A 27,148-nucleotide genomic window follows, 5' to 3' on the forward strand; every position below is an offset into this window, starting at 1 on the left:
ACGCGCAGCGACGCGAGACGTGCAGCGGCGCGAGCGTGCGGCCAAGTGAAGGAGGGCTGACGCAGACGCGCAGCAGCGTGGAACGCGTGGCGGTGCGGGACGTGCAGCGGCGCAAGCGCGCGGCCGAGTGAACGTGGGACGACGCGAACGCGCGGCATGATATCAAAGTCAGTGCTGGTGTCAGTAAGTCTTTGTTTATTTTAAATGTTTTAAATCGCACGGCAACGCGAACCGCGGGGCAACGCGGGAGTCTGTGTTTATTTTAAGTGTTTTAAATCGCGCGGCGACGCGGATCAGTGTTAGATTTAGTTAAGTCTGTGTTTATTTTGAGTTTGTTCAAAGTCAGTGTTAGTTTCAGTAAAGTCTGTGTTTATTTTAAGTTTGTTCAAATTGCACGACGACACGGTAATACGAGGGACAGCGTGAAAATGGGTAATCAGTTGGATAAAGCAACGGATGCGGATGGTCCGCTACAAAAGTTATGTGAGGAATTCCCTGAAAGAGCTGAAGACTTTAGAAAATTATCAGGAGCCTGAACAAATTATTAGGAGATGACCAGTGGCCTCTAGGTGGCACTAGAAGCGTAGAGGTAGCAAAAACAGCACAGGGATTAATTTGGAGAAGGGGACGAGGAAAAGGGGACAAAAATTTAATTGTAACATGGCGACACTATTGTCAAAAATTAAAAGATGCATCACTTCTGTCAAGTTGGCAAATAAATGCTATTAAACTAGGACTCTCATTGACAGAGGGAACACATGTTAAAACTGTAGACGTCTTAAAAAAAAGAATGTGCGCACGAGAAACTTACTAAGAGATCCTCTGGGACCTCTGAGAAAGGTATTGACCGACTACGTAGTCAAATGGCTGGCTTTGTGTTAACCGAGGCTGATGATGAAATTGATGAGTGGTCACTGACTCAGCGCCCAACGGCGCTTCCCGCACCCCCTGGCCCCTTGCTCCAGTCCTCTTCCCAACACCCTCCAACTTACACTCCGGCAAGAGGAGTTAAAAATAACCTCATAACACCAAAGCAACAAACCCAAACTGACTCCTCATCCTCTGATAGCGATTCGGATCCCCAGTTCACAAGCAATATAGCCGAAAGGACCAGATCTCACACTCGAAAGGGCAGAACTATATCTCGATTTCAGTTTATAATGCAGAATCAAGGGACCTGTGGGCCTTGGTAAAGCAAACCTTGAGCCCAACTGAACACACCCGATTTACTCATGATGCATTGTTGGTTGCTCACCCTAACGATATCCAGGATCGCCTAAACGCTATCTTCAATTCTCTCACCACAACCCTTCAGAAGCCCATCAGTATGGCCACAGTATTAGAAACTAAACCCAAGCATGAAGAAATTGCCGATTGAAATATACGGGAGTCAATCAGGAGATAATGCCTTCAGGGCAGGAGAGGATTCTCCTCAATTCTGCGCTATCCTACTTCAGTGCCTGCCCTATTCGGTTGCTCATGCTATCCGGACAAATGGAAAGGGCAGTTAGATATTATTGGCAGGAAAAGAAAGGGGAGGGGGGAGATGCGCCCCCAACCCGGGTCAAGACTGAATACGTGACTAGAAAGGAAGAGCCATCTCGGGAGGAAGGATCAATAGAACCGCAGTGTTGCATACAGGATTGGATGGATAAGCAAGGATACGGTTATACTAAACAACCAAACGGCCCGAGCCCTGATAATAAACCTCCCTATTGTCCCCGGCATGGTATGGGAAGAGGCCGGGACTGGGTAAGAGGAATTGACTGTTTTAATTGTGGGCAGGAAGGACATTGGAATAAAAATTGCCCCTACCGTCAGCATGGAAAAGGAAGAGGAGGAAGAGGAGGGGGGCAAGGGGGGAGAGGAGGATCTTACACTAACTTCTCCCAGAACAACCCCTTTGGTCAATTGTCCCCCGATTGACTACGCAGCTTGATTGTGCAGGGATCCTCCCCGGACGACGAACCAATGATATTGTTAAAAATTCTGAATGAGTGGCAACCCTTTTTGATAGATACGGGAGCCTTCATGTCTTCTGTACAATCAAAGCTTAAACTCCCTGCCTCTACTGAAACACAGGAACTTTCAGGATTCCTGGGACAAATCTCGACATTCCCGGTGTCAGAACCGGTTAAAATGGGTTACCAGGAAGAATCGGTGGAACATCGATTTGTTATCACAACCAATCTGGACTGTAACTTGATGGCTAGAGACCTCTTCTGCAAATTCCAGTTGCATTTGGAGTGTGGAGATGATGGGATTATTGTAAAACAGGGAACCCTTAAGCGGCAGTATACCACTAGAACCCCTCAGTGGTGGTCTCTGGACCTGCCGCAGGCACCCTATCACGTGACCCTAGCATACGATCCTAGTGGAAATGGGAAGACCTCTTCACTCCAGCAATCGATGTCCCCCATGCTCAGAGGCAGAGCAAAACCTCACCTTTGCTTGGGCCAGGCACCAGAGAACAGACCAGTGCAGCACCTGAGGCACAGACCATCCATCACGACTGCGTGGCAATGATCCGACTGGAACGATCTAAAAATACCTTCCCAGCTCCAGTGGCAGGACTCCTGGGGAAGAAGATCAAAGGATCAAGGCAGTCGACCTCGAGGACAGAGGCAAGATGGCATTCCTGCTGCAGCGAGGGGCAGCGTGGTTGAAAAAAGAGCCCCACCACGCTAAAGATTTGGAAGTTATGGTGCGCCAGGCTATAGATGAGGCTGACCCTACCAGCCGGGATGTGCAAATTGTAAAACATGGCCGAACAGTCCAATTCCACGGGGACCCCGAGAAGGTCTTAACGACTCTGCAGCATCATACTGGCTCTGGCATACCTGACTATGTGGATCCTCATGTGTGGGCAGAGGACCCCTCCCAAGTGGGTTATACACCCATTGATCCGATAGAGATCCCAGTGCAGGGCAATGTGGACTGGCCCTCTATCCGACAGAACCCACTGAAATCACAGGCAATCCTAAACTGACCTTTCGGCACTGTACTGCAATTAATCCGGCCTGTTTTCTTACTGAGCCAGCCCAAGATGAGGAAGAACCCAGTCATGATTGTTTATCTTTAATTTAAGAGGCCACATCAGTCAGGGAAGATTTAGTTAATGTACCAATTGAAGATCCAGACTGTATTATGTATGTTGACGGAATTAATCCAGAAGGTACACGAATCTCAGGATACGCCATAGTAAACCAGGAGAATCAGGTCTTGGAATCTGCCGCTTTTGAAACTGCCTATTCTGCCCAACAAGCTGAACTATTCGCCCTCACCCGAGCCTGTATCTTGGCCAAAGATCTCAAAGTCAATATCTATACCGACTCTAGGTATGCCTTTGGGGTGGCCCATGATTTCGGACAATTATGGAAAAATAGGGGATTCCTAACCTCACAGGGAAATGAGATATCCCATAAACAGCTAGTATCTGATTTGTTGCAAGCCCTCATGTTCCCCAAACGCATTGCCATTGTCAAATGTACCGCCCACACTACCGGAAATTCTCTGGTTGATATAGGGAATCGTTGTGCTGACCAAGAGGCCAAACAGGCCTCTCGTGACCAACAGATGGTAGTGCCTAGAATGATGAGTCAGACTAAAAATCCTGCAAAGGATAAGTTAGCCTCGGAAAAACCAATGCCAACCATCCAAGATGTTATTAAAGCACAGGAGGACGCTCCTGAAAAAGATAAACTGTTGTGGAAATATTATGGATGTACTTATGACAATGTCTCTAAACTCTGGACCACTCCCGCGGAACAGACTTGCACGTCTGACAAGTTGGCTCTATGGGTTATTGATTGTATGCATTTTGCTACTCATTGTGGAGCAAGAACCACGAGTGATACACTTTTGGCTACTTGGTGGCATCCTAGACTCCAGGCGCTCGCCCAGAACATCAGTAGTCGTTGCCTGGTTTGCCAGCAACATAATCCAGGGAAGGGAGTCCCCTGTGATTCAGGTAGGGGCGTTTTACCCCAAGGTCCCTTTGAGACATTTCAGTTGGACTACATTGAGTTGCAAAAAGTTCAGTGTTACAAATATGTGTTAGTAATAGCAGATGTGTTTAGCAGATGGATTGAAGCCTACCCTACCTTGGACAATAAGGCTCAAACTGTTGTTAAGGTGTTAATGAGGGAAATTATTCCTAGATATGGTATCTCAGCTCGACTGATGACCACCTATGTTCTTTCTCTGACTCAGGCTCTGCGACTAGCTCACAACCAGTTTCAAGATGCTCACCTCGACCTCCCAGTTTTACCTGAATTGTCCCTCGTGGCACCAGGGAAGTATGGATTCGGAAGGGATTAGAGCCACAATGGGAGGGGCCTTTTCAGGTGTTACTCACTACCCCCACTGCAGACAGTTGAGGGGAAAAGTGCCTGGGTTCACCTGCACCACTGCAAGCTCACCACCCTCTAACGAACCTATTTTACTGGTTATTCTAACTCCTGTTTCTGTTCCAGACTTCCTCTTCTCCATAGCTGAACAAGGCCGTTGGCATCCTAATTGGAACGTGGACCAGTTTGAACTTTTACCCGTAGTGATAGACAGCCAGCTACACAGACGGTGACCTGAGAAGAGAGACGGGAAAACTGAACTTTTTTAATCAGCAAAATAATTGGACTATTTATCTGAATCCTGAGCCATAAGATGAAACTGTCTGAATGCCACAGTCTGTATAATAGTGTTGATATATGACAGTTTCGGCGCATGGGAGGGGAGACAGAGACGAGAGCTCCATGTAAACACCTTTTTGTACATGTCTTATGTTTATGCGCAAAATGGGAACTTTTCTAGATGTTGGGTGTGTTCACATTCCCTATAGATTCCAAAGGGGGAGTTCCACTAACCCTAACTGAGACTGTCAGATGGATTAAGAGCCAAACTATCACGAGAGGAGGGGGGCCAATGCATTACTGCTGAAGCTCTGGAGGGCATCACAGCTGAAATGGTAGCAATAAGGACCGTAGCATTACAAAACCGAATGGCCCTCAATTACCTGTTAGCTGAGAAAGGGGGAACGTGTGCCCTGATAGGATCTGAATGTTGCACTTACATTCCTGATAGTTCAGAAAACATAACCAATCTCGCTGATCACATAAGAAGGAAGGTGAAGAAGTTATCCACACCAGCAGAAGGATCTAGCTGGTTTGATTGTTTGTTGTAAAGTTGTGGTCAAGGGCTCCCGAATTATGATCCAACGAACTAAAGAACTACTCGACACTAACAACAATATGATTCAGGAAATAGATTGTGAACGGATGAATGCGATACTCCTAGAATGATCCTAAGTGTTATCATGAAATGATAAAAGGGGGGAATGTGAATGTTTAAAAATGTATAGACATTGAAGTTGAGAACGTGAGAATTGTATAGGGACAGTATAAGCTAACAAACAATTCATGGAGGAATAGCCATGGCATCTCAGACTCGAGACTGCGAAATGTTACAACACTAACACATATTGAAACAAAACCCACAGCTTGCAGAAAAACCTCAAGGTCTTATTAAATCATGTTATTAACCTGAAACATTGACAGAAGATCTTTGTTTAAAATCGGACCATGCTTGGGTCGGCTTATGAGTGGACAAAGGGAAGGAGGGATCAAAAGAGATGGGCTGAGCTGGGATGTCACTCTGGCCCTATCTTGTTATCTTTTGCCGAAAATGTATAACCATCGTCCCTTTACAATGTAACTTCACTTTGTCCGTAGGAAGTGAGTGCGTTCAAACAGACTTGCATTCCTTCTGTCTGATAAAGTCCCCGATCGGGATTTGCTTTTTAAATAAAAGCTTGCTTTGTTTAAAGCACAAACCGTATTCGTTTCAGTAATTTTGCTGAACCAGATTGAGGTAAAAGAATCCAGGATTCGACACCTTGGCCACCTTATACGCATTGGTTTTTAATTTGATACTCTCCTTTATTTCCTTGGTTATCCACGGCTGGTTATCCCTTCTCTTACCGTCCTTCTTTTTCACTGGAATATATTTTTGTTGAGCACTATGAAAGAGCTCCTTAAAAGTCCTCCACTGTGCCTCAATTGTGCCACCGTTTAGTCTGTGTTTCCAGTCTACTTTAGCCAACTCTGCCCTCATCCTACTGTAGTCCCCTTTGTTTAAGCATAGTACGCTCATTTGAGACACTACTTCCTCACCCTCAATCTGTATTACAAATTCAACCATACTGTGATCACTCATTCCAAGAGGATCTTTTACGAGGAGATCGTTTATTATTCCTGTCTCATTACACAGGACCAGATCTAAGATAGCTGGCTCCCTTGTAGGTTCTGTAACCTACTGTTCTAAGAAACAATCCCGTATGCATTCTATGAATTCCTCCTCAAGGCTACCCCATGCGATTTGATCAATCGATATGTAGGTTAAAATCCCCCATGATTACTGCCGTTCCTTTTTCACATGCCTCCATTATTCCCTTGATTATTGCCCGCCCCACTGTGAAGTTATTATTTGGGGGCCTATAAACTACGCCCACCAGTGACTTTTTCCCCTTACTATCTCTAATCTCCACCCACAATGATTCAACATTTTGTTCATTAGAGCCAATATCGTCTCTCACAACTGCCCTGATATCATCCTTCATTAACAGAGCTACCCCACCTCCTTTCCCTTCTTGTCTATCTTTCCGAATTGTCAGATACCCCTGTATGTTTAATTCCCAGTCTTGGCCACCCTGTGACCACGTTTCTGTAATGGCCACCAAATCATACCCATTTGTAATGATCTGTGCCGTCAACTCATTTACTTTATTTCGAATGCTGCGTGCGTTTAGGTAGAGTGTTTTAACCATGATTTTTAGTTTTGACCCCTCCTGCAGCCCCTTTACATTCATACATATTGTCCCTTGTGGTTTACACTTACCCCAGTGCTACTCTGCTCTGTTGCCTCCTGCCTTTTGCATTCTTTCTTGGGAGTCCTGTTCATCTGAGCTCTCACCCACGCTAACTAGCTCAGAGTCCTCTTGTGGGTTCCGAATACTCCTTGCATTGAGGCACCGAGCTTTCATTGCCATTTTATTACACTTTGACCCTTTAGAATTTTGCTGTACAGTGGCCCTTTTTGTTTTTTGCCTTGGGTTTCTCTACCCTCCACTTTTACTCATCCCCTTTCTGTCTTTTGCTTTTGTCTCCATTTTGTGTGTTTCATGCACAAGGACCCCCAGGTCCTTCTGTACTGCAACACTTTCCAATTTTTCTCCATTTAACTTGTAATTTGCTTTTCTATTTTTTCTGCCAAAGTGGATAACCTCACATTTTTCCACATTATACTCCATCTGCCAGATTTTTGTCCACTCACTTAGCCTGTCTACATCCCTTTTTGTGTCCTCCTCACAATTTGCTTTCCCACCCATTTTTGATGAATTCCTTTTGAAATGCAATGTTGTTATGTTGGCAAACACAGCAGCCAACTTATAAATTAAATAAATGACCAGTTAATCTCTTTTTGATGGTTTCGGTTGAGGGAAAGTGTTGCCGAGAGAGAGGGAGAGAAGAGAGAGGAGGCAGAAAGAATCAGAAAAGTACATGGGGGGCGGGGGGGGGGGGGGAAGGAAGGAAGAAATGTTATTACAGGTACTTCAATACTTGTTATATAAAGTACGGCAATTGGATAAATACTTGAAGGAGAAAAAAATTGCAGGGATAGGAGGAAACAGCCAGGGAATAGGACTAACTGGAATTCTCTTTGAAAGAGCCGGCACAGGTTCGATGCACCGATGGCCTCCGCCTGTGTCCCTGAATGTCCTTTCTATGATTCTATAAACATAAATGAAATCATAAAAAGATTGCCAAGCTCACTTTGTGACCACTCATTTGGAGCAAAAATCATAAAAATGAAATCCAAGATATATGATTACACCACAAAACTCAAGCAGAACAATCTGTGCCCTATATTCCTTTCCAGTTTTCCTTCAACATTCATCCACAATAGATGCTTTACTCAAAGGCAGTGTTGTTCCAAATCGCTAAAGTCGTCCTCTGTACACTAACTGCATGATAAGTTTGTTTGTTGTCCAGTATTCCAGTGTTATATTTTTGTATTCAATCAAAATAGAGTTTAGCAGATCAAAAGTCCAATCTTACTATGTGCCATTAAACAACAAGTAGCAGAGACCCCAGAACCATCCATTCTTCTAGATATTACTGCAATCAGCTCACGAAGTCCACCTGAATTAAAGTTAGGCAGCAAAATGCTGCATGCTATAAACAGGGCTAAGCAATTCCACAGCCAACAGATCAGATCAAAATTTGCAGTCCTGCCACATCCAGCCATGAGTGGGGTGGACAATTAAACAACTAATGGAAGGAGGGCGCTCCATGAACATGCAGCAATACCTGGACAACATTTGAGCTTGGTCTGATAAATAGTACGTAACATTCGTGCCACACAAGTGCTAGGCAATGACCATCTCCAACAAGAGAAAGTCTAACCACCTTCCCTTGACATTCAATGGCATTACCGTCATCTAATCCCCCACCATCAACATCCTGGGGGCGGGGGGGGCTCAGCATTGACCATAAATAATGTGGCTACAAGAGCAGGTCAGAGGCTGGGTATTCTGTGTCAAGTGACTCACCTCCTGACTCCCCAACGTTTTTCCACCATCTACAAGGTACAAGACAAGAATGTGATGGAATACTCTCCACTTGCCTGGATGTGTGCAGTTCCAACAACACTCAAGAAGCTCGATACCATCCAGGACAAAGAAGCCTGCTGGATTGGCACCCCATCCACCATCTTAAACATTCACTCCCTTCATCACCAGTGCACCATGTACCATCTACAAGATGCACTGCAGCAACTCACCAAGGTGTCTTCGACAGCACCTCCACCACCTAGAAGGACAAAGGCAACAGGTGCATGGGAATACCACCAACTCCTGAGTCACACACCATCCTGACTTGGTAACATATTACCGTTCATTCATCATCTGTGGGTCAAAACCCTGGAACTCCCTACTGAACAGCACTGAGAGGGAACCTTTACCCACGGTCTGCAATGGTTCAAGGCGGCAGCTCATCACCACCACCTTCAAGGGCAAATAGGGATGGGCAATAAATGCTGGCTTTGGTAGCCAAGCCCACTTCCCATGAATGAATGAATAAAAAGAAACTGCAGTTGTCATAACTTTTCTACTTTAAACTACAAAAAAGTCTGTAAATAAATTCAATGCATGAGGCACAACTTGCAATAAAATGTAGACCATTAATCCTGAGTATGTACAATGATCAAAACTCTATAAATAGGCACAAATACATCAAACACAAACCATTTGTACAACTGATCATACCAAGTAATCTGCCATACAAAACTAGAAAGTGAATCAAGTTGTTTTCATCCTTTTATTGAGTTGGATGGGAGTCCCAACAAAACGGCAAATTTCTCGTGAACAGATCTTCCTACTATTGGAAGCCTCAGCCGCCGCTTTTTTCACATTAACGTAACTACTAATCAGGCTGAGTTTATAAACAGAACCCACCCTACAACTGACCGATAAGACAAAACTTGTGTTTTATTTTAAAGAAAGGACCAAATCGTGCAATCTTGTTTTGTAGAGTACAGTAAGCACTAACCACTTGCCAAGTGTCATGGGGCTTCTCTCTCCCCCCATCATCCGGCACACAAGCACTGCAATGAGCGGGCGGGTTGCCAGCAGGGCCCGTGCGCAAACCCTGCACTCATCCCAACCCGGATCGCGGAGCGCAGCCAGAGAGCTGCTTAAAAACATGTCTAGTAGAAAATAATCATATTTTTTAAACTTCACGTGATTTTAAAATTAAGTGCGCAAGACAGCCCGTCGCTCTGCATCCTTACGCTCTGACAGATGTGGCGGGTACAAGTCTCCGCCATTCTCTCCTCACCTGTCTTCACATTCTTTGCACTTGATAAGGACGGCGGCGCTTTTACAGAACAGCTCCTCGGCCATCGTGAAGTTGGGACCCTGGCACGGTTTTCACCTCATGGTCTCCGGGAGGGAGGGAGGGAGATGGGGGGGGGGGCAGCGGTGGCTCAGTCACCAGTCACACGTCGGGTCGGGTCAGCGCTGCGGCGGCCGCGCCGTTACATGATCGGCAGCTCGCTCTCAGTCCCCGACCTGAAGGCTGGGCCCGCGGCACCAGCTCGCTCCCTTGTTCGCTCAGTCCCTCGGTTGCTAAGGGTTACCGTTCCCGGCCACTTTCCCGCCACCTTCGCAGCTCCGCCAAGGAGTCAGCCCGCCAGCCGGGGACAAGAGACGACGGCGTTCCACCGCCTCGCACCCACAGCTCGCTGCTGCCCCCGCTGGACCAGGATGGCTCGCCAATTGAAGTCCCTGCACGGGCTGGCCGCCGCTGCGGGGCAAATAACCGGAAAATGTGACCGCTGAGCTCCGCGCTGTTTTCAACTCTTTTGGGGGGGACAAAATAGACAGATCGAGTGTCCCCCATCTGAGGGACACTCCAGACACTTTTTTCAAATGCCCTTTTTTTGTTTTTTGGGGGATTTTTTGTTTTTTTTGGGGCTTTAAAATCATAAATTTTTCAAGTGCCCGCTATAAAAGGGGAGGGGGACACTAAAACCCGGCAATTAAAACAAATTAAACTTTAAAACATATCAAATCAAATTAAAATTTGGTTGCCAGGGGTGATGATGCACTCCAGTCCCTCCGGCGCCCACCTCTCGCGGAAGGCCGCGAGCGTACCGGTGGACACTACGTGCTCCATCTCCAAGGACAACCTGGCGCGAATGTACGTCCGCGCTGTATTCATATCTTTCAGTGCATTGACCGGTGCGCCTGAATTAGGGAGAAGGAAAAGTCAAGCCAGGGATCTTAATACAAAAGCGAAATACTGCGGATGCTGGAATCTGAGGGATCCTGATCCTGTTCTGATGAAACGTTACCGATGTCTTTTCTAAAATAAAGTGATAATGACCTGAGCGTTTTATTTACGAAAAGGCACCAGTGTCATCAAAACTAAAGTGCACCATTTTAAAGAGGCACAAATAATAGAAAACCAGTGCCCTGTTGGCAGGGCCCGTTTAACCCATAGGCTAATAAGGCTTAGACCCTCATTTTTTTAAGCCTGCGACACTAGGCCCTAATTTTTATATGATTAACCATAAGAGCTAGACTTTCCACTCTGCTGGCTATCGCCCCAAAATTGGGCAATGTTCCAGCCTTGGCAATGTGTCAGCCTTCATGATCGTTAGAACATTGCCCATTTTTTGGATCACGACTTTCGGCTCAGCGACAGCCCAGCAATGTGGAAGGCAAAGCTTCCTTAGCAACGGCCTTCTGCGCATGCGTTTTTTGTTGGTAAACAGATTTTCCTGCATTTTGGGAGGTCGGGTCATCCATATATGTGCAGAAGGCAAAGAGAGGGCGGGGAGGGAGAGAGAGGATACAGAGAGAGGAGGAAAGCAGCAAAGCATAGTAGAGATAAAGATAAGAAAGAAAAGAGATAAAAAGACATAAAAATATAAAATGTCCTCATCTGACAGTGATGTGGAGGGGGGAGACGGAGGGCAAAGCCGTTTTCGGACGAGGCCAATGAGTCCCTCATCCAGGAGATGCACTCCCGGTGGACCCAATTAACCCGGGTGGGCATAGGAAACCTCCACCCCGGGTCTACAGAAAGCTCTGGGCCAAGATCGTCGACGTCGTCTCCTCAGCGTCCCATGAGGCGAGAGGGCCCGACCAGTGACGGAAGCGCTGGAACAGCCTTGTTGTTTTGGCAAGAGTAAGTATAGATTTTATATTGTAATGATGCAAATTGTAATTATAATTATAATAGTAAATCTGCTGGATTGAATTTAATTTTGTTATTCTTACATACATATATATTCCCTGCTAAGATCTGGACAGAGCTATGAATCTGTGCCCTTTTTAAGTCTCTCTGGCTGCTGTCACTTACACAAGGACCCAGCATGAACTGGGGGAGAGCTGCCCTTGCTCACTGTCTGCCCTGGGACACTAGCTCCTGTCATTGCCGAGTTTAATGGAGATTGTAGTCGCGAGAGATGTATGTGTCAAGCATCAGCTCCTACACACGCGGATCGTTATTATAACCGTGCATCAATTGTGGATACTAACCCTACTTGCATGTAACGTTGGAAACTGTTGTCTTTCCATGATATTACCGAGTCAATTAGCTTATGCCATGCTCTTTTCATGTTTGCAGAGGAAGATATCTAACAACCGCTCAGAGCAGAAGTGCACCGGAGGGGGCCCTGCCCAGTTATCGGAACTAACCGACCTCGAGGAACGTGCGGTGGCACTTGTGGACACCCACAATCGCTCGGCCACCACCTGTAATGTTGCAGAACCCTCCCACGCATTATGTGAGTAATGTGTCAAGCAATGTTAAAGTAATGTAACGTTATTTAATTATAATATACGAATGATGTAATGTTATACATGCAGCCTCTGTGCTACTATCAGGTTGACAACATGAACATAAAAAATAAGAGCAGGGGCTGGCCATCTGTCCCCTTCTCTGTCCGCTCCCCATAAACTCTCACTCCCTTATCATTCTGTCTATCTCCGACTGATCCAGCCTCCACAGATCTCTGGGGCAGTGAATTCCACATAGATGTACTACCATATGTACTAGCATATGATGCAATAATAAGTAATGTCTCTCGGTCACATTTATTGTAGTATTGCTGCTCCTCCTACATATGCCAGCGCAGCTCAAGAATCCATTCTGTTCTAATAAGCTCAATAAGCTCAATTGTGTTTTGCAGGTTAACCAGCTCCAGAGGCGCAAAGGGAGGCCGCACCTGCAACATTGCAAGTGTCATTCACAACAGATGGTGAAGAGGAGGAGACTACCGACCCAGAGGAGGAAGATGTTATGGAAACGGAAGAGGATGCTCCTTTCATCCCTCCGGCCACTTTGTCGATTTCGACGGAAGAGGTACCGGGACCAAGCGGCATGCAGCCGACGACGCCAAGGCGCTTTACAGTGCACACACCGAGCTCACGGAGGTCGGGTCAGCGCGTTCAGCACACGCCTCCTCTGGCCGATCGGATAGAGGGCTTGATCACACTGTGTGAGGAGACTGTCGCAATTAGTTGCGAGCATCTCCAGGCGTTCGTGGTGTTCACGAGAGACATGTTCCGGGTATGTGCTGTGCAAGCGGAGGTTTCGCAGCAGACGCTCCTGGAGATGCATGTGCAGGCCTTGTGGCATACGTTGTTGGCGTGACACAGTACTGAACTCCAAGGTGTCGCTGTCACACACACCATGAGTACCAGTACACAAGCGAGTCAGGAGGAAGCACATCCTTCTGACTCGGAAGGCGATGCCCCAGCTTCGTCTTCCCCGCCAACACCCCCCCCCCCCCCCAAACAGGCGATCGCAACACCATCACCCCCCACCATGGCAGGAAGTCTTGCCGTTGCCCGCTGCACGCCAGACCCGTCGCGGTATACGGGGACCAAAGCGGGGTGGGGTTAAGATGCGGGGGGATACAGGATCTGGAGGGAAACATGGTCACAGGTAGGGAGGGGATGTTTTATTGTTGTATTTTCTTATTGTTGCTGTTTTTTAAATTTATTGTTGGGGGTGGGGGGGGGTTTGTTACAGTTGAAAAATTTAGTTAAATTGTTAAATTATTAAAACATTTTATTTTACAATTGTTGTGCAGTGTCTTCTAATAACATAAGCTAAGTTAAAGATTAATGCAACTGTTGTACAACAATAGCCAGGCCACCAGGGATGACCTAACAATGGCCAGCTTTACTTCATTTGACACTACACCTTGGGTGCCATATGGTGCGCCAAGTTGGCACCACCCCACACCAACACACCAATACACCAAAGCATCCTTACAATGCCCAAGCCATTCCTTTCACACTCATGGCCATTGAAGCGGGGTGGGTACCGTTATGTCTCACCATTCACTGCAACTCACTGAGCCACTTCCAAAGGTGCATACAAATCTGTCCGCATGAACGCAAAGTGTTGAAAATAAATGTTTCAATGTTTTGATAGCACATTACCAGAAACTTTACATGAACATTGCATCAGATTAGATTATAATAGATTAGATCTCATGAGATAATATATTAGATTATATTACGTAACATTAGATCTGCTCCCTAATAACTGTCTCAATTGGTGCTGTATATAGTTCACTCACAATAACTGTTAACTGCCACGTTAAGCCCATTTTGGAAATTACATTGTGGCAATAAAATGATCAAAGCAAGTTTGAAAGACAGGAGTTCTATTTTCTGACTAGCAGAAAGTCAGCATCAAATTACTGACACAGGCTAGAGTCAAATTTTGCCAATGGCATAATTAGTAAACTGGAACTTATAGTTGAGCACATCAGTCACTACGAGTGATACCCTCCGAGTTCCGCAGAAATTCGGGAGCCACGTTTACAATTTTGCTACAAATAATAAACCTTCTCCCCACACCCACATCCACCAAGTATTATTCGCTCTTTGTGTGAAGATGTTTCTAACATAAAGACTAATTTTGCCAATTTCAACCTCTTATCCTGCTTTTGGCGTAAAAAGACATAATGAACCAGTGGGTAATGCATGTTCGGGATTCAGTATCCTGGCTATGCCATTTTATTCAATGTTATTTGTTGGTCACTTCCACTGCAAATATCTAATATTAATAATGATTAACAAAGATTAACAGTATTATGAATTTTAAATTGCTGCATGGTTGATTACTAAAATTAAAAAGTCTAAGGGACTATTGAAAGCCAGCTGTTGCATTTATACAGACTTCGTTTTGTAATCCATTTCTGAGTGGGAGATTAAATGCGCCCAACATTGCCCAACCCCTTTTTTCTGCGCACTGACCTGAAGTGCGGCGACTTTGCACACTGGAAAGGGCGCCAGAAAAAAGGGGCCCCATCCTGGCCACTCTTCGGAGTCCCCGGAGTCGTGACGTGGCGTGGAGGCTGAAGGAGGGGGCGGAGCAACAGGCCAGCACAGAAAGCACTGCCGGCACCTGCGCGCATGCTCAGTGAGAGCTGCGCGCATGCTCCTGCCCTCCCAGCACGTCCTGTGAGCAGGACCCGATGCTCGCAGCCCCTGTTCAAGGCCAAAGGGATGCCCGAGCTCGCCGCATCCTATCCCGGCCAAGTGGACTCCCGCACCGGCCGGCTGGCCCGCTGAGTTCCCGGGCAGGTAAGGACTTTGCTTTTATTTTTTATTTAGTGGCTGTGCTTGAAACTTTTGCTTGAGGGGGGGGAAGGAGGAGAGTTTTGGGCGGGGTGGGGGGGTGGTGTGGAGAGATGAGACTTCCAGACTCACGAGCTGTGATTCCTCCGGTCGCTCGGCGGCCCCCCCGCCCCGCCGAATCGCCCCGGCCCAGCAACTGTGACTTCTCTGGTGCACATCTTCCCTCCCCTATCTCAGGCCGAATGGCCTCACGCACAGGCTGGCCTGCTACCTTTCCTGGGCAGACTTTAAAGATAAGGTAGGATTTACTTCTTTTTTTATTGTATCCTTAATGTTTGCTGCTTGGTTGTTGAGGTCCTCTCCAGTTCCCTTCCCTCCCCTATCCCTGCCCTAATGTCTGCCGAATGTGCACTGCTTTTTCTTAACTGCCCGCAAGGTTTTTCAGAGCTGGCCATATACGCTGACCTAAGTGGATTAGGAGTATGTTTTTGCTGGCCAAAGTGGCATAAATGGCCAAAACTGCCGTAAGTGTCTGGGAATGCCCCCTTTTGAGAAAAAAAACTTGACCTAAAAAAAATCGTACCTAACTGACTTTGGAGCAAATATTTTGGGAAAAATGGCATTTTCTAACTTATGCTAGAAAAAACAACTTACTCCAAACAAATTGATGCAAGTCATGGCCAATGTTGGGCCCAATGAAAGTAAAATAAGGAACAGCATATACACAGACACTGAATCAAATTATAAGCCCCTTGTTTAAAGTCTCCTCACTTCCTCCAACGTTCAAAATGGTGTCCGTAGTGCTGAGTTCTGTGAGGAAGGCCAGGTAAAAGCAGCTTTTCACCAGCGATCTTCTTGGCGAGTGATCAACCTGGCGATGTGCTGAAAGTTACGCTGGGTGATGTGCGGGTGATCACCTCGGCGATGTGACACGAAAGTTGGGCCGGCAATTTTCCGGCGATGTTCTTTGTCACAAGGTTGGTTAAGCAATATCATATATAACTGCATATCATCAGATCTGTATATTTTCAGAGGTGCAAAATATTGTGTCCTTATGGCTCAAAGTGTGTATAAAAGTCTGTGACAATCTTGAAACATATAAATATCCAAAAAATTCACCCGAAGAGTTACGTATGCTGTTCATAGGATAAATGCATAAATAATATCAGGTTTGATAATTGTGAATGCTTACAAAAGGATGAAGAATTTTCATTTATCTTTTGAAAGTGGAAATGTAGATGTCAAAGTCAAATGTCAAAAGTATTTAGTACTGTATGTATGTCCTCATAGATACCCCTCGATATCCCTCATAGATACACCTAGATATCCTACTAGAAACTACTAGGGGTAAAGCAGGAATATTCCAAATTAAGTCTGAAAGACTATATTGGAATTATGCATTTGTTTTTTGGGGGAGGGCAGCTTCGATAAGCCCTAGTGACCCTTAGCTGCTCTCTTCTTCCTACATTCTTATGTTATTCTGATGTGTGTTCTCAAGTCAAGTCATTTTTGAGTCAAGATAGTCATCTCCATACTGTTTTCTTGGAAAAACTGATTCACTAAAATACTTTCTAGCCTACCTTTCTAAATTTTAAATTTTGCATGTAACTATGCAAGGATTAGGCTTTGCCATCCCTCGTTTTATCAACTTGTCAGTATTTGTCCTCATAATGTCATCAGAATGACAACACATTATTTACTGTTAAGTTATTCATATATGTGTGCCAAACAAACCATTTTAATAGTTTTTTAATGTCATATTTTATAGTTTATTATTGTCTATGTATGTAAGATTTTCATTCATTTTTATAATTGGCTTCAAATGGTTAATCTGTTTCCTGGTGTAATGATCATCATTCATTTTGCTGTTTTTTTAATGTACATAGTTTTGATTTTTGGTTGCCACAGTCAAGGCCAGGAACTTACCAGTCTTTGTTTGAAACTATGTATTCAGAGAATGTTTTGTTTGATATCACAGTTTAAAGCCAGGAAGAAACCATTCTCTTGTTTTTTAGTTGTTAGTTGTTACATTTGGATAAATATACAATTATATTTGTTTGATTTTATGAATTGTATGCAATATATAGTACATATATAGGCCCTTCCCTCCTATTAGCCTTAGACCCCTCACAGCCTTAATCTGGCACTGCAGGCTGTTGGACACCATGTGCTCAGCGAGCGCCACCCAGGCGCGGACAAAGCCGCAGGAGGAAGGCAGGCAGCCAGATCCACTCTCCACAGATGCTGCCTGCCCTGTTGAGTGTTCCCAGCATTTTCTGTTTTTAAGCCGAATCCTGATACTATCCAGTAAATAAGAAGCAAAAAGACCTTGAGGCTGAAAATGTGAAACAAAAACTGGAAATGCTGGAAAGTTCTCTAAAATTATAATCAATTTACTTATTAATTTGTCTACTATCAACACTTATTTTCTTTATACACATATATATGCAAGCAATAACAAATTTGTTTATTAATGCTTATACACAGAATTAGCTTACAAGTCAAAGTAATTAGCTAAGCGAAAAGACTGATGGGAAAAACACTGATCAGCTTGACATTTTTATCACAGTAAACTATGGCTGAACAAAGCAGTGAAAAGGCATGAAGTCACATGACCTTGAAAAGAGCGGAGTTTAATAACTTGAGGGAAACAAGACGCAGCTGGGGCTGGTATCTATGCAACCATAGGAACCAGACTGATAAAGGTGTTTCACTAGACAGATAAGGGCCCTTGTGCCACAATAACATCGCTTGAAATAGGTGTTTTTCAGTAGAAATTAACAGAAGAGGGAGGATGGTGTGAGATCAGAGGAGAAGAGAGAGGGCTTATCAGGGAAAAAAGGGAAGTTATCAATTTCAGCACTTAACTACCCACCTGCACCCAAATCCACTCGCTCTTGTTAAAATTCAGCCCCTCCTGGAGCTTCCTAGCTACCTTGTAAACGGTGGAACTTCCATTGCCCTTACAAGGCATATGACAGCAAAGTGGCGTAGACTGTCTAATCTAGGAGTTCCCACTCCTGAGATTGGAAGATGGCCTGGCGTTTCTGTGATGCTATTTACACCAAGGCTTACCGGCCTCCAAAGAGGCATATGTGGGCCCCACCTGTGAGCTCCAGGACAGGCAACGAGCCTGGAGCCTAAAAGACTTAAAAACATTGAAAACAAAGATAATCAGATCGGCCTCTTTGCTCAAGAGGGCCGAGGGCAATGTGGGCGGTGTCATGGTGTTCAGGACAACCCCAACTGCTAGAGATGTGCTCAATGTAACGGTGCTCTCCAAATGATCCTGCACACTCCAGTGGTCTCAGTGCTGGAGAGCTCTTCCAGGATCAGCACCCAAGGAATTTCTGGGCTTCGATGTCTCGGCTTATAGGGGCATATGGTAAGGTATCAGAAAGGAGCTAACTTCAGCATAAGTCAGTACTTTCAGGAACAGAGGGAACAAAATCAGAAGGAAAATGACAAAGAGGTAGAAGTGTATATCATCCAGTGCCAGTCATACAGTCATTAGGCACAGAAGGAGGTTATTCGGCCCATCAAGTCCATGCCGGCTCTCTCTAGAGCAATCCAGTCAGTTCCAGTCTCCCGCGCTATCCCCGTAGCCCTGCAAGTTTATTTCCCTCAAGTGCCTATCCAATTTCCTTTTGTAATCATTGATTGTTTCCGCTTCCACCACCTTAGGACCAGTAGGTGCATTTTGTTTACAGAGCTGACCTCGCTCAACTCATTACTATAACTCAAATGAACGGTGTACACCCAAAACATAATAAGCTGTCTGTTCTCTTTACTGATGTGTGACTTCCTGTGTATTTCCAGTGATTTCTGATTTTATTTTAAATTTCCAACATTTGTAGATTTTCCCTTTTTTACCATTACTTCCTGTGAGCTCCCTGTGCATAATGGCACAGGCACAGGAAGATCACTGACTGTCCAGGATAATATAAAGAAAGGTGGTGAAATATTCACAATTATTCAAAACTTACCCATCTGAAACACTTCAAAGGCCCTCCAATCAAATCAAGTTTTCCCAGGTAACTAACAATGCCTTGAGTACCAGACAAGCAACTCGCAGGCCTTCAGGACACAGCCAAACTGCAAGAATCTTGCTCGTAGGATCCTCCGATGAGATCATTGCAAAGGCCATTGATGAAAGTATAAGTGATTGATAGCCTAGTGATCAATATTAATTATTTCTATCACCTGGATCGACGTTTTGTCTCCCAACATTTGTTAAGCAATCCACATAAACAGAGGTCAGATAATTCCGTTTGAAGTGCGCACTTACATACCAGACAGTTTTATGTAGCCCCCATATAAAGAAACACAGATAACTATCCCTGAATATCACAGAAGACTTTTAAAAATTGTTACAATACTGGCAAGCTACAGATCTATATCGATATAATATATTAACTTTGTATATAGCACAAACTTGAGGAAGCCCCTGTTATTTAAAGCATTTCCAGTTTACCTAAAAGGGTTTCCGCAAAGTCGTCATGAAGCTATTCTGGGAGTCCTCTTCCTGCACATGAAAAGCAGTACCCTGTCTTGGTGCTGAATTATGCTTTTGAACCTCAGAGGAAAATTGTCTAATGCTTCCCCATGATTTTGGGAAGCCCTGTTATTGAAATTGCATATACTTTAATGAGGGCTTCCCCAAAACAGAGAGGGAATGGAATTGAAAGCTTACATTCTTCTTCCCCAAACTCATTCTGCTTCAACTGCAGGTGCTATGCTTCATTCCTTTTGCTGCCCCAATTGCTGCCTCATTCCTTTTGCTTCCCAATTCTTGCATTTCCTGACTTTTGTTTTTCCTGCCCAGAATATCCATTTCCCTCCATCACTCAGTTTCTGCCATGACCCACTCCAAGCATCCAAACCTTCCCGTGTCTGCACTCTCTTAACACTTTTTCCAAGTTCTGTTCTAAACACCCATGTCTTCCCACCATTTTCTGCTCATTTTTACCACTTTCTGCACCAAGTGCCCATATTTTCCCATGCTATCCTACCACCTTTTGCTCCAACTGCCCTGAATACTCACACCCCTCACCACAATACTGCCAGACTCCAATGCCACCCTAATGTGGTTGACTCTTAACTGTCCTCTGAAATGGCCTAGCAAGCCTCTTAAGGGCAATTAGGGATGGGCATTAAATGCTAGCCTTGCAAGCGACGCCCACATCCCATGAATGAATTGTTTTAAAGTACTTTCTGTGGCGGAAAGTTGGGCACGGTGCACATGAGCCCCAAAGCAGAGAACTCAGGGATGTGGAGACCTAATCTTAAAAGCCAGGCCTCATTCACATCAATGTTCCCAGAGTCCCACCTGATTCTGGCCAGATCCACTAAAACGACAGCCAAATACTGTGGATGCTGGAAATGTTTAATAAAAACAGAAAATGTTGCAAATACACAGCAGATCAGGCAGCATCTGTGCAGAGAGAAACTGAGTTAATATTTCAGGTGGATGAACTTGGAGTCGGAGCAGCGTCGGTGAGGCGAGTGTGGGGGGGGCCTATAAAAGCCTAACATTGTAAGAGGCGGCAGTCAGAGCAGCGTCGGTGAGGCGAGCGTGGGGAGGCCTATAAAGGCCCAAAGTCGTCGGAGGCCTACCGGTGCAGCTGTAGCAGGGTGGCAAAAAAGAAGTACAAAGAAATCGAAAGGTGACTTCACAGCCAAGGGGGTAAGTGATTGGCTGGTGATTGGTAAGTAGCTTTTCTTTTTTCTTTTTTCTTTTCTTTATCAGTAAGTAACCTTTAGCATTGTTGTTGCCAATTTAAGTTTATCTAAGGGTTAAGTCATGGCAGGACAGCTCGGACACGTGTTATGCTCCTTCTGTACCACGTGGGAAGTCAGGGACGCTTCCGGTGTCCCTGACGACTACGTGTGCGGGAAGTGTATCCGCCTGCAGCTCCTGACGGACCGCATTGCGGAACTGGAGCTGCGGGTGGATTCACTCTGCAGCATGCACGATGCTGAGAATGATGTGAATAGCACATTTAGTGAGTTGGTCTTACCGCAGGTAAAGGGTACACAGCCAGATAAGGAATGGAAGACCAACAGGAAGAGCAGTGCAAGGAAGGGAGTGCAGGGATCCCCCGCGGTCATCCCCCTGCAAAACAGATACACCCCTTTGAGTACTGTTGAGGGGGATGACTCATCAGGGGAGAGAAGCAGCAGCCAAGTTCATGGCACCGTGGCTGGCTCTGCTGCACAGGAGGGCAGGAAAGAGAGTTGGAGAGTGATAGTGATAGGGGATTCAATTGTAAGGGGAGTAGATAGACATTTCTGCGGCCGCAACCGAGACTCCAGGATGGTATGTTGCCTCCCTGGTGCAAGGGTCAAGGATGTCTTGGAGCGGGTGCAGGACATTCTGAAAAGGGAGGGTGAACAGCCAGTTGTCGTGGTGCATATAGGTGCCAACGATATAGGTAAAAAAACGGGATGAGGTCCTACGAGATGAATTTAGGGAGCTAGGAGTTAAATTAAGTAGGACCTCAAAAGTAGTAATCTCAGGATTGTTACCAGTGCCACGTGCTAGTCAGAGTAGGAATCGCAGGATAGCTCAGATGAATACGTGGCTTGAGCAGTGGTGCAGAAGGGAGGGATTCAAATTCCTGGGGCTTTGGAACCGGTTCTGGGGGAGGTGGGACCAGTACAAACCGGACGGTCTACACCTGGGCAGGACCGGAACCAATGTCCGAAGGGGAGTGTTTGCTAGTGCTGTTGGGGAGGAGTTAAACGAATATGGCAGGGGGATGGGAACCAATGCAGGGAGACAGAGGGAAATAAAATGGAGTCAGAAGTAAAAGATAGAAAGGAGAATAGTAAAAGTGGAGGGCAGAGGAACCCAAGGCAAAAAACAAAAAGGGCCACATTACAGCAAAATTCTAAAGGGGCAAAGTGTGTTAAAAAGACAAGCCTAAGGCTCTGTGCCTCAATGCGAGGAGTATTCGAAATAAGGTGGACTAATTAAAACTGCGCAGATAGCAGTTAACGGGTATGATGTAATTGGCATCACGGAGACATGGCTCCAGGGTGACCAAGGCTGGGAACTCAACATCCAAGGGTATTCAGCATTTAGGAAGCATAGACAGAAAGGAAAAGGAGTCGGGGTGGCATTGCTGGTTAAAGAGGAAATTAATGCAATAGTAAGGAGGGACATTAGCCTGGATGATGTGGAATCTGTATGGGTGGAGCTGCGGAATTCCAAAGGGCAGAAAACGCTAGTGGGAGTTGTGTACACACCACCAAACAGTAGTAGTGAGATTGGGGACAGCATCAAACAAGAAATAAGGGATATGTGCAATAAAGGTACAACAGTTATCATGGGCAACTTTGATCTACATATTGATTGGGCTAACCAAACTGGTCGCAATGCGGTGGAGGAGGATTTCCTAGAGTGTATTAGGGATGGTTTTCTCGACCAATATGTCGAGGAACCAACCAGAGACTGGGTGATGTGCAATGAGAAGGGACTAATTAGCAATCTTGTTGTGCGAGGCCCCTTGGGGAAGAGTGACTATAATATGGCAGAATTCTTTATTAAGATGGAGAGTGACACAGTTAATTCGGAAGCTAGGGTCCTGAACTTAAGGAAAGGTAACTTCGACGGTATGAGGCGTGAATTGGCTAGAATAGACTGGCAAAGGATACTTAAAGGGCTGACGGTGGATAAGCAATGGCAAACATTTAAAGATCACATGGATGAACTTCAGCAATTGTACATCCCTGTCTGGAGTAAAAATAAAACGGGGAAGGTGGCTCAACCATGGCTAACAAGGGAAATTAAGGATAGTGTTAAAGCCAAGGAAGAGGCATATAATTTGGCTAGAAAAAGCAACAAACCTGAGGACTGGGAGAAAATTAGAATTCAACAGAGGAAAACTATGGGTTTAATTAAGAGGGGGAAAATAGAGTACGAGAGGAAGCTTGCAGGGAACATAAAAACTGACTGCAAGAGCTTCTATAAAGATGTGAAGAGAAAGAGAATAGTGAAGACAAACATAGGTCCCTTGCAGTCATATTCAGGTGAATTTATAATGGGGAACAAAGAAATGGCAGACCAATTGAACAAATACTTCGGTTCTGTCTTCATGAAGGAAGACACAAATAACCTTCCGATTATACTGGGGGACAGTAGGTCTAGTGAGAAGGAGGAACTGAAGGATATCCTTATTAGGCGCGAAATTGTGTTGGGGAAATTGATGAGATTGAAGGCTGATAAATCCCCGGGGCTTGATAGTCTGCATCCCAGAGTACTTAAGGAGGTGGCCCTAGAAATAGTGGATGCATTGGTGATCATTTTCCAACAGTCTATCAACTCTGGATCAGTTCCTATGGACTGGAGGGTAGCTAATATAACACCACTTTTAAAAAAGGGAGGGAGAGAGAAAACGGGTAATTATAGACCGGTTAGCTTGACATCAGTAGTGGGGAAAATGTTGGAATCAATCATTAAGGATGAAATAGCAGCGCATTTGGAAAGCAGTGACAGGATCGGACCAAGTCAGCATGGATTTATGAAAGGGAAATCATGCTTGACGAATCTTCTGGAATTTTTTGAGGATGTAACTAGCAGAGTGGACAAGGGAGAGCCAGTGGATGTGGTGTATTTGGACTTTCAAAAGGCTTTTGACAAAGTCCCGCACAAGAGATTGGTGTGCAAAATTAAAGCGCATGGTATTGGGGATAATGTACTGACGTGGATAGAGAACTGGTTAGCAGACAGGAAGCAGAGATTCAGGATAAACGGGACCTTTTCAGAATGGCAGACAGTGACTAGTGGAGTGCCGCAGGGTTCAGTGCTGGGACCCCAGCTCTTTACAATATACATTAACGATTTAGATGAAGGAATTGAGTGTAATATCTCCAAGTTTGCAGATGACACTAAACTGGGTGGCGGTGTGAGCTGTGAGGATGACGCTAAGAGGCTGCAGGGTGACTTGGACAGGTTAGGTGAGTGGGCAAATGCATGGCAGTTGCAGTATAATGCGGATAAATGTGAGGTTATCCATTTTGGGGGCAAAAAGGCCGAATATTATCTGGATGGCGGCAGATTAGGGAAAGGGGAGGTGCAACGAGACCTGGCTGTCATGGTACATCAGTCACTGAAAGTGGGCATGCAGGTACAGCAGGCGGTGAAGAAGGCAAATGGTATGTTGGCCTTCATAGCTAGGGGATTTGAGTATAGGAGCAGGGAGGTCTTACTGCAGTTGTACAGGGCCTTGGTGAGGCCTCACCTGAAATATTGTGTACAGTTTTGGTCTCCTAATCTGAGGAAAGACGTTCTTGCTATTGAGGGAGTGCAGCGAAGGTTCACCAGACTAATTCCAGGGATGGCTGGACTGTCATATGAGGAGAGACTGGATCAACTGGGCCTTTATTCACTGGAGTTTAGAAGGATGAGAGGGGATCTCATAGAAACGTATAAGATTCTGACGGGACTGGACAGGTTAGATGCGGGAAGAATGTTCCCGATGTTGGGGAAATCCAGAACCAGGGGACATCGTCTTAGGATAAGGGGTAGGACATTTCGGACTGAGATGAGGAGAAACTTTTTCACTCAGAGAGTTGTTAACCTGTGGAATTCCCTGCCGCAGAGAGTTGTTGATGCAAGTTCATTGGATATATTCAAGAGGGAGTTAGGTATCGCCCTTACGGCTAAGGAGATCAAGGGGTATGGAGAGAAAGCAGGAAAGGGGTACTGAGGGAATGATCAGCCATGATCTTATTGAATGGCGGTGCAGGCTCGAAGGGCCGAATGACCTACTCCTGCACCTATTTTCTATGTTTCTAACTTTCATCAGATCTGGAATCACTTGCTGGCTGGTGGGCAGGAGCTGAATTTGGTGGCTGCAGCTGAGGTCCTATCCGGGAGAGCGCTGAGCACCTCGAGTGTCGTCACCGAGAACATGCAGAAATCAAGCGCAAACAGCGGAAGGAGCGTGTGGTAATCCAGACTCTCCATTCACCTTTTCCTTCAATCACTGTCTGCCCCACCTGTGACAGAGATTGTAATTCCCGCATTAGACTGTACAGCCACCTGAGAATTCACTTTTAGAGTGGTAGCAAGTCTTCCTCAATTCCAAAGGACTGCCTATGATGATAATGGGAAAGGCCGCTGGCAGTCAGAGGGGGCTGGGATCTGGAGCCGATTGGGGTGGTTGCAGATGGGATCCGTGATTGAGGGGCTGCGGGGGAGAGGAGTTCCCCAGGGATTGAGGGGGGCGGGGCTGCAGCCACGATCCGGGGAGGGGGAGGCCCAAGGACTCCTTTTGGTTTTTTGGGCGCTAAAATCACATTTTTTCCAGTGCCCCCTATAAAAGGGGAGGGGGACACTAAAAGCACCGGCAATTAAAACAAATTAAACTTTAAAACGTAAAATCAAATTAAAATTTGGCTGCCGGGCGTGATGATGCACTCCAGTCCCTCCGGTGCCCACCTCTCGCGGAAGGCCGCGAGCGTACCGTTGGACTCCGCGTGCTCCCTCTCCAAGGACACCCTGGAGGACTCCTTTTAGTTACTAGAGGGAGCACTCCAGCTGTTGGCTCATAATGAGAAAGAAAGATTTGCATTTGTATGCGTCTATTTGTACTAACTGAAATGCATCCATTTCTCTGATTGGTCCCTTTGGAGGATAAGCCACATCCTGAAGTTCCTCTGGAATGTGTGGCTGGAACCACTCAACCTAAGTTCTGAGTGAATTTCCAATTTGTAACTCGATCCATTTTGACTTCAGAAGCCACAGAGGATAGATCTCCCCAAAAGCCACCAAGTTCCAGCTGAAGTCCCTTACCCCAGCGTAAGTGCATCCCTTCCCCAGCTGAAGTCCATTACCCCAGTCCCTCTGCCAGCTGAAGACCCTTAACCCAGCAATCCCTCCGTCACCTGAAGATACTTAGCTAAGTGCAAGACCTTACCCCCCCGCCCCCCCCCCCCCCCATAGATGGGGCATTCTGTGCAGATTGTTAACATGTTTATTGGGTATGAAGTGAATCGTGACAGTGTCGTGACTTCTGGATTTCATCCACCCCAACGATGTTGTTTGTAACACATGCACTGAGCTTGCACGCACCAGGGGGTAGGAAGAACGTGATCCATCTTCTCTGAGTTCCCTCTCCCCTCTGATTTCGCCCCCCACCACCGCTTCCCCCCAGGCTCTCTCCCTTCCCCTCCCCAAAGCTCTCTCTCTCTCCCCCCCAAGTTCTCTCTCTCGCTCTCTCTGCCCCACCTTCCCCCCCCCCCTCAAGCTCCCTCTCTTCCCAAGCTCTCTCTCTCCCCCAACCTCTTTCCCCTCCCCCAAAGCTCTCTCTTCCTCCCAAACTCTCTCTGCCCCACTAAGCACTTTCTCACCCCCCCAGCTCTCTCTCGCACCCCCTCAAGCTCTCTCTCCCCCTCCCAAGCTCTCTCTTCCCCCCACCCCAAGCTCTCTCTTCCCCCCACCCCAAGATCTCTCTCTCTGCCCTCCCCCAAGCTTTCTCTCAACTCCCCAAGCTCCCTCTCTCTGCCCCCTCCCCCAAGCTCTCTCTCCCCTCCCCAAGCTCTCACCCTCTTTCTGCCCCCTCCCCCAAGCTCTCTCTCCCCTCCCCAAGCGCTCTCTCTCTCTCTTCCCCAAGCGCTCTCTCTCTCTCTGCCCCCTCCCCCAAGCTCTCTCTCCCCTCCCCATGCTCTCTCGATCTCTCTGCCCCCTCCCCCAAGCTCTCCCCCCCCCAAGCTCTCTCCCTCTGCCACCCCTCCCTCCCTTCCCAAGCTCTCTCTCTGCCCACCTCACCTCCTCCAAGCTCTCTCTCCCTGCTTCTCATTCTTCCCGCTTGTCTCTCGCTCTCCCTGCCGCCCGCTCTCCCTGGCGTTGTGGGAGGCATGGCGCCCGTTTGGGGCTCAGGGCTGTGGGAGGCCCAGCGGACACGTCAGCTGCTCAGTGAAGACAACGTGGTGTTGGATGCATGCGCAGAAAAGGGTTAGTAGGAATTGTGCTTGGCGAGG

General features: G+C 46.3%; 1 protein-coding gene and 1 long non-coding RNA gene across 4 annotated transcripts in view; one reads left to right on the forward strand and one right to left on the reverse strand.

The window, feature by feature from the left end:
• Positions 1-10,258, reverse strand: part of LOC139264828 (spindle assembly abnormal protein 6 homolog) — a 118,662-nt gene extending 108,404 nt beyond the window's left edge. For 2 of the 3 annotated variants that reach the window (XM_070881945.1, XM_070881943.1), the window contains exon 1: positions 9,891-10,258. In XM_070881945.1, the coding sequence (XP_070738046.1) occupies positions 9,891-9,955 (65 nt within the window). In that variant the 5' untranslated portion in view covers positions 9,956-10,258. Of the gene's footprint in view, positions 1-9,602; positions 9,635-9,890 lie in introns of those variants that run through there. The other variant, XM_070881944.1, reaches the window with a different exon arrangement.
• LOC139264864 (uncharacterized) lies at positions 10,129-13,498 on the forward strand. Its single transcript, XR_011593420.1, has 3 exons — positions 10,129-11,747; positions 12,189-12,348; positions 12,754-13,498. It is a non-coding gene; the product is annotated as an uncharacterized lncRNA (long non-coding RNA).
• Positions 13,499-27,148: the final 13,650 nt, after the last annotated feature.

This window comes from Pristiophorus japonicus, chromosome 1, assembly GCF_044704955.1.
Source record: "Pristiophorus japonicus isolate sPriJap1 chromosome 1, sPriJap1.hap1, whole genome shotgun sequence".
Classification (NCBI taxonomy): Eukaryota; Metazoa; Chordata; class Chondrichthyes; family Pristiophoridae; genus Pristiophorus; species Pristiophorus japonicus.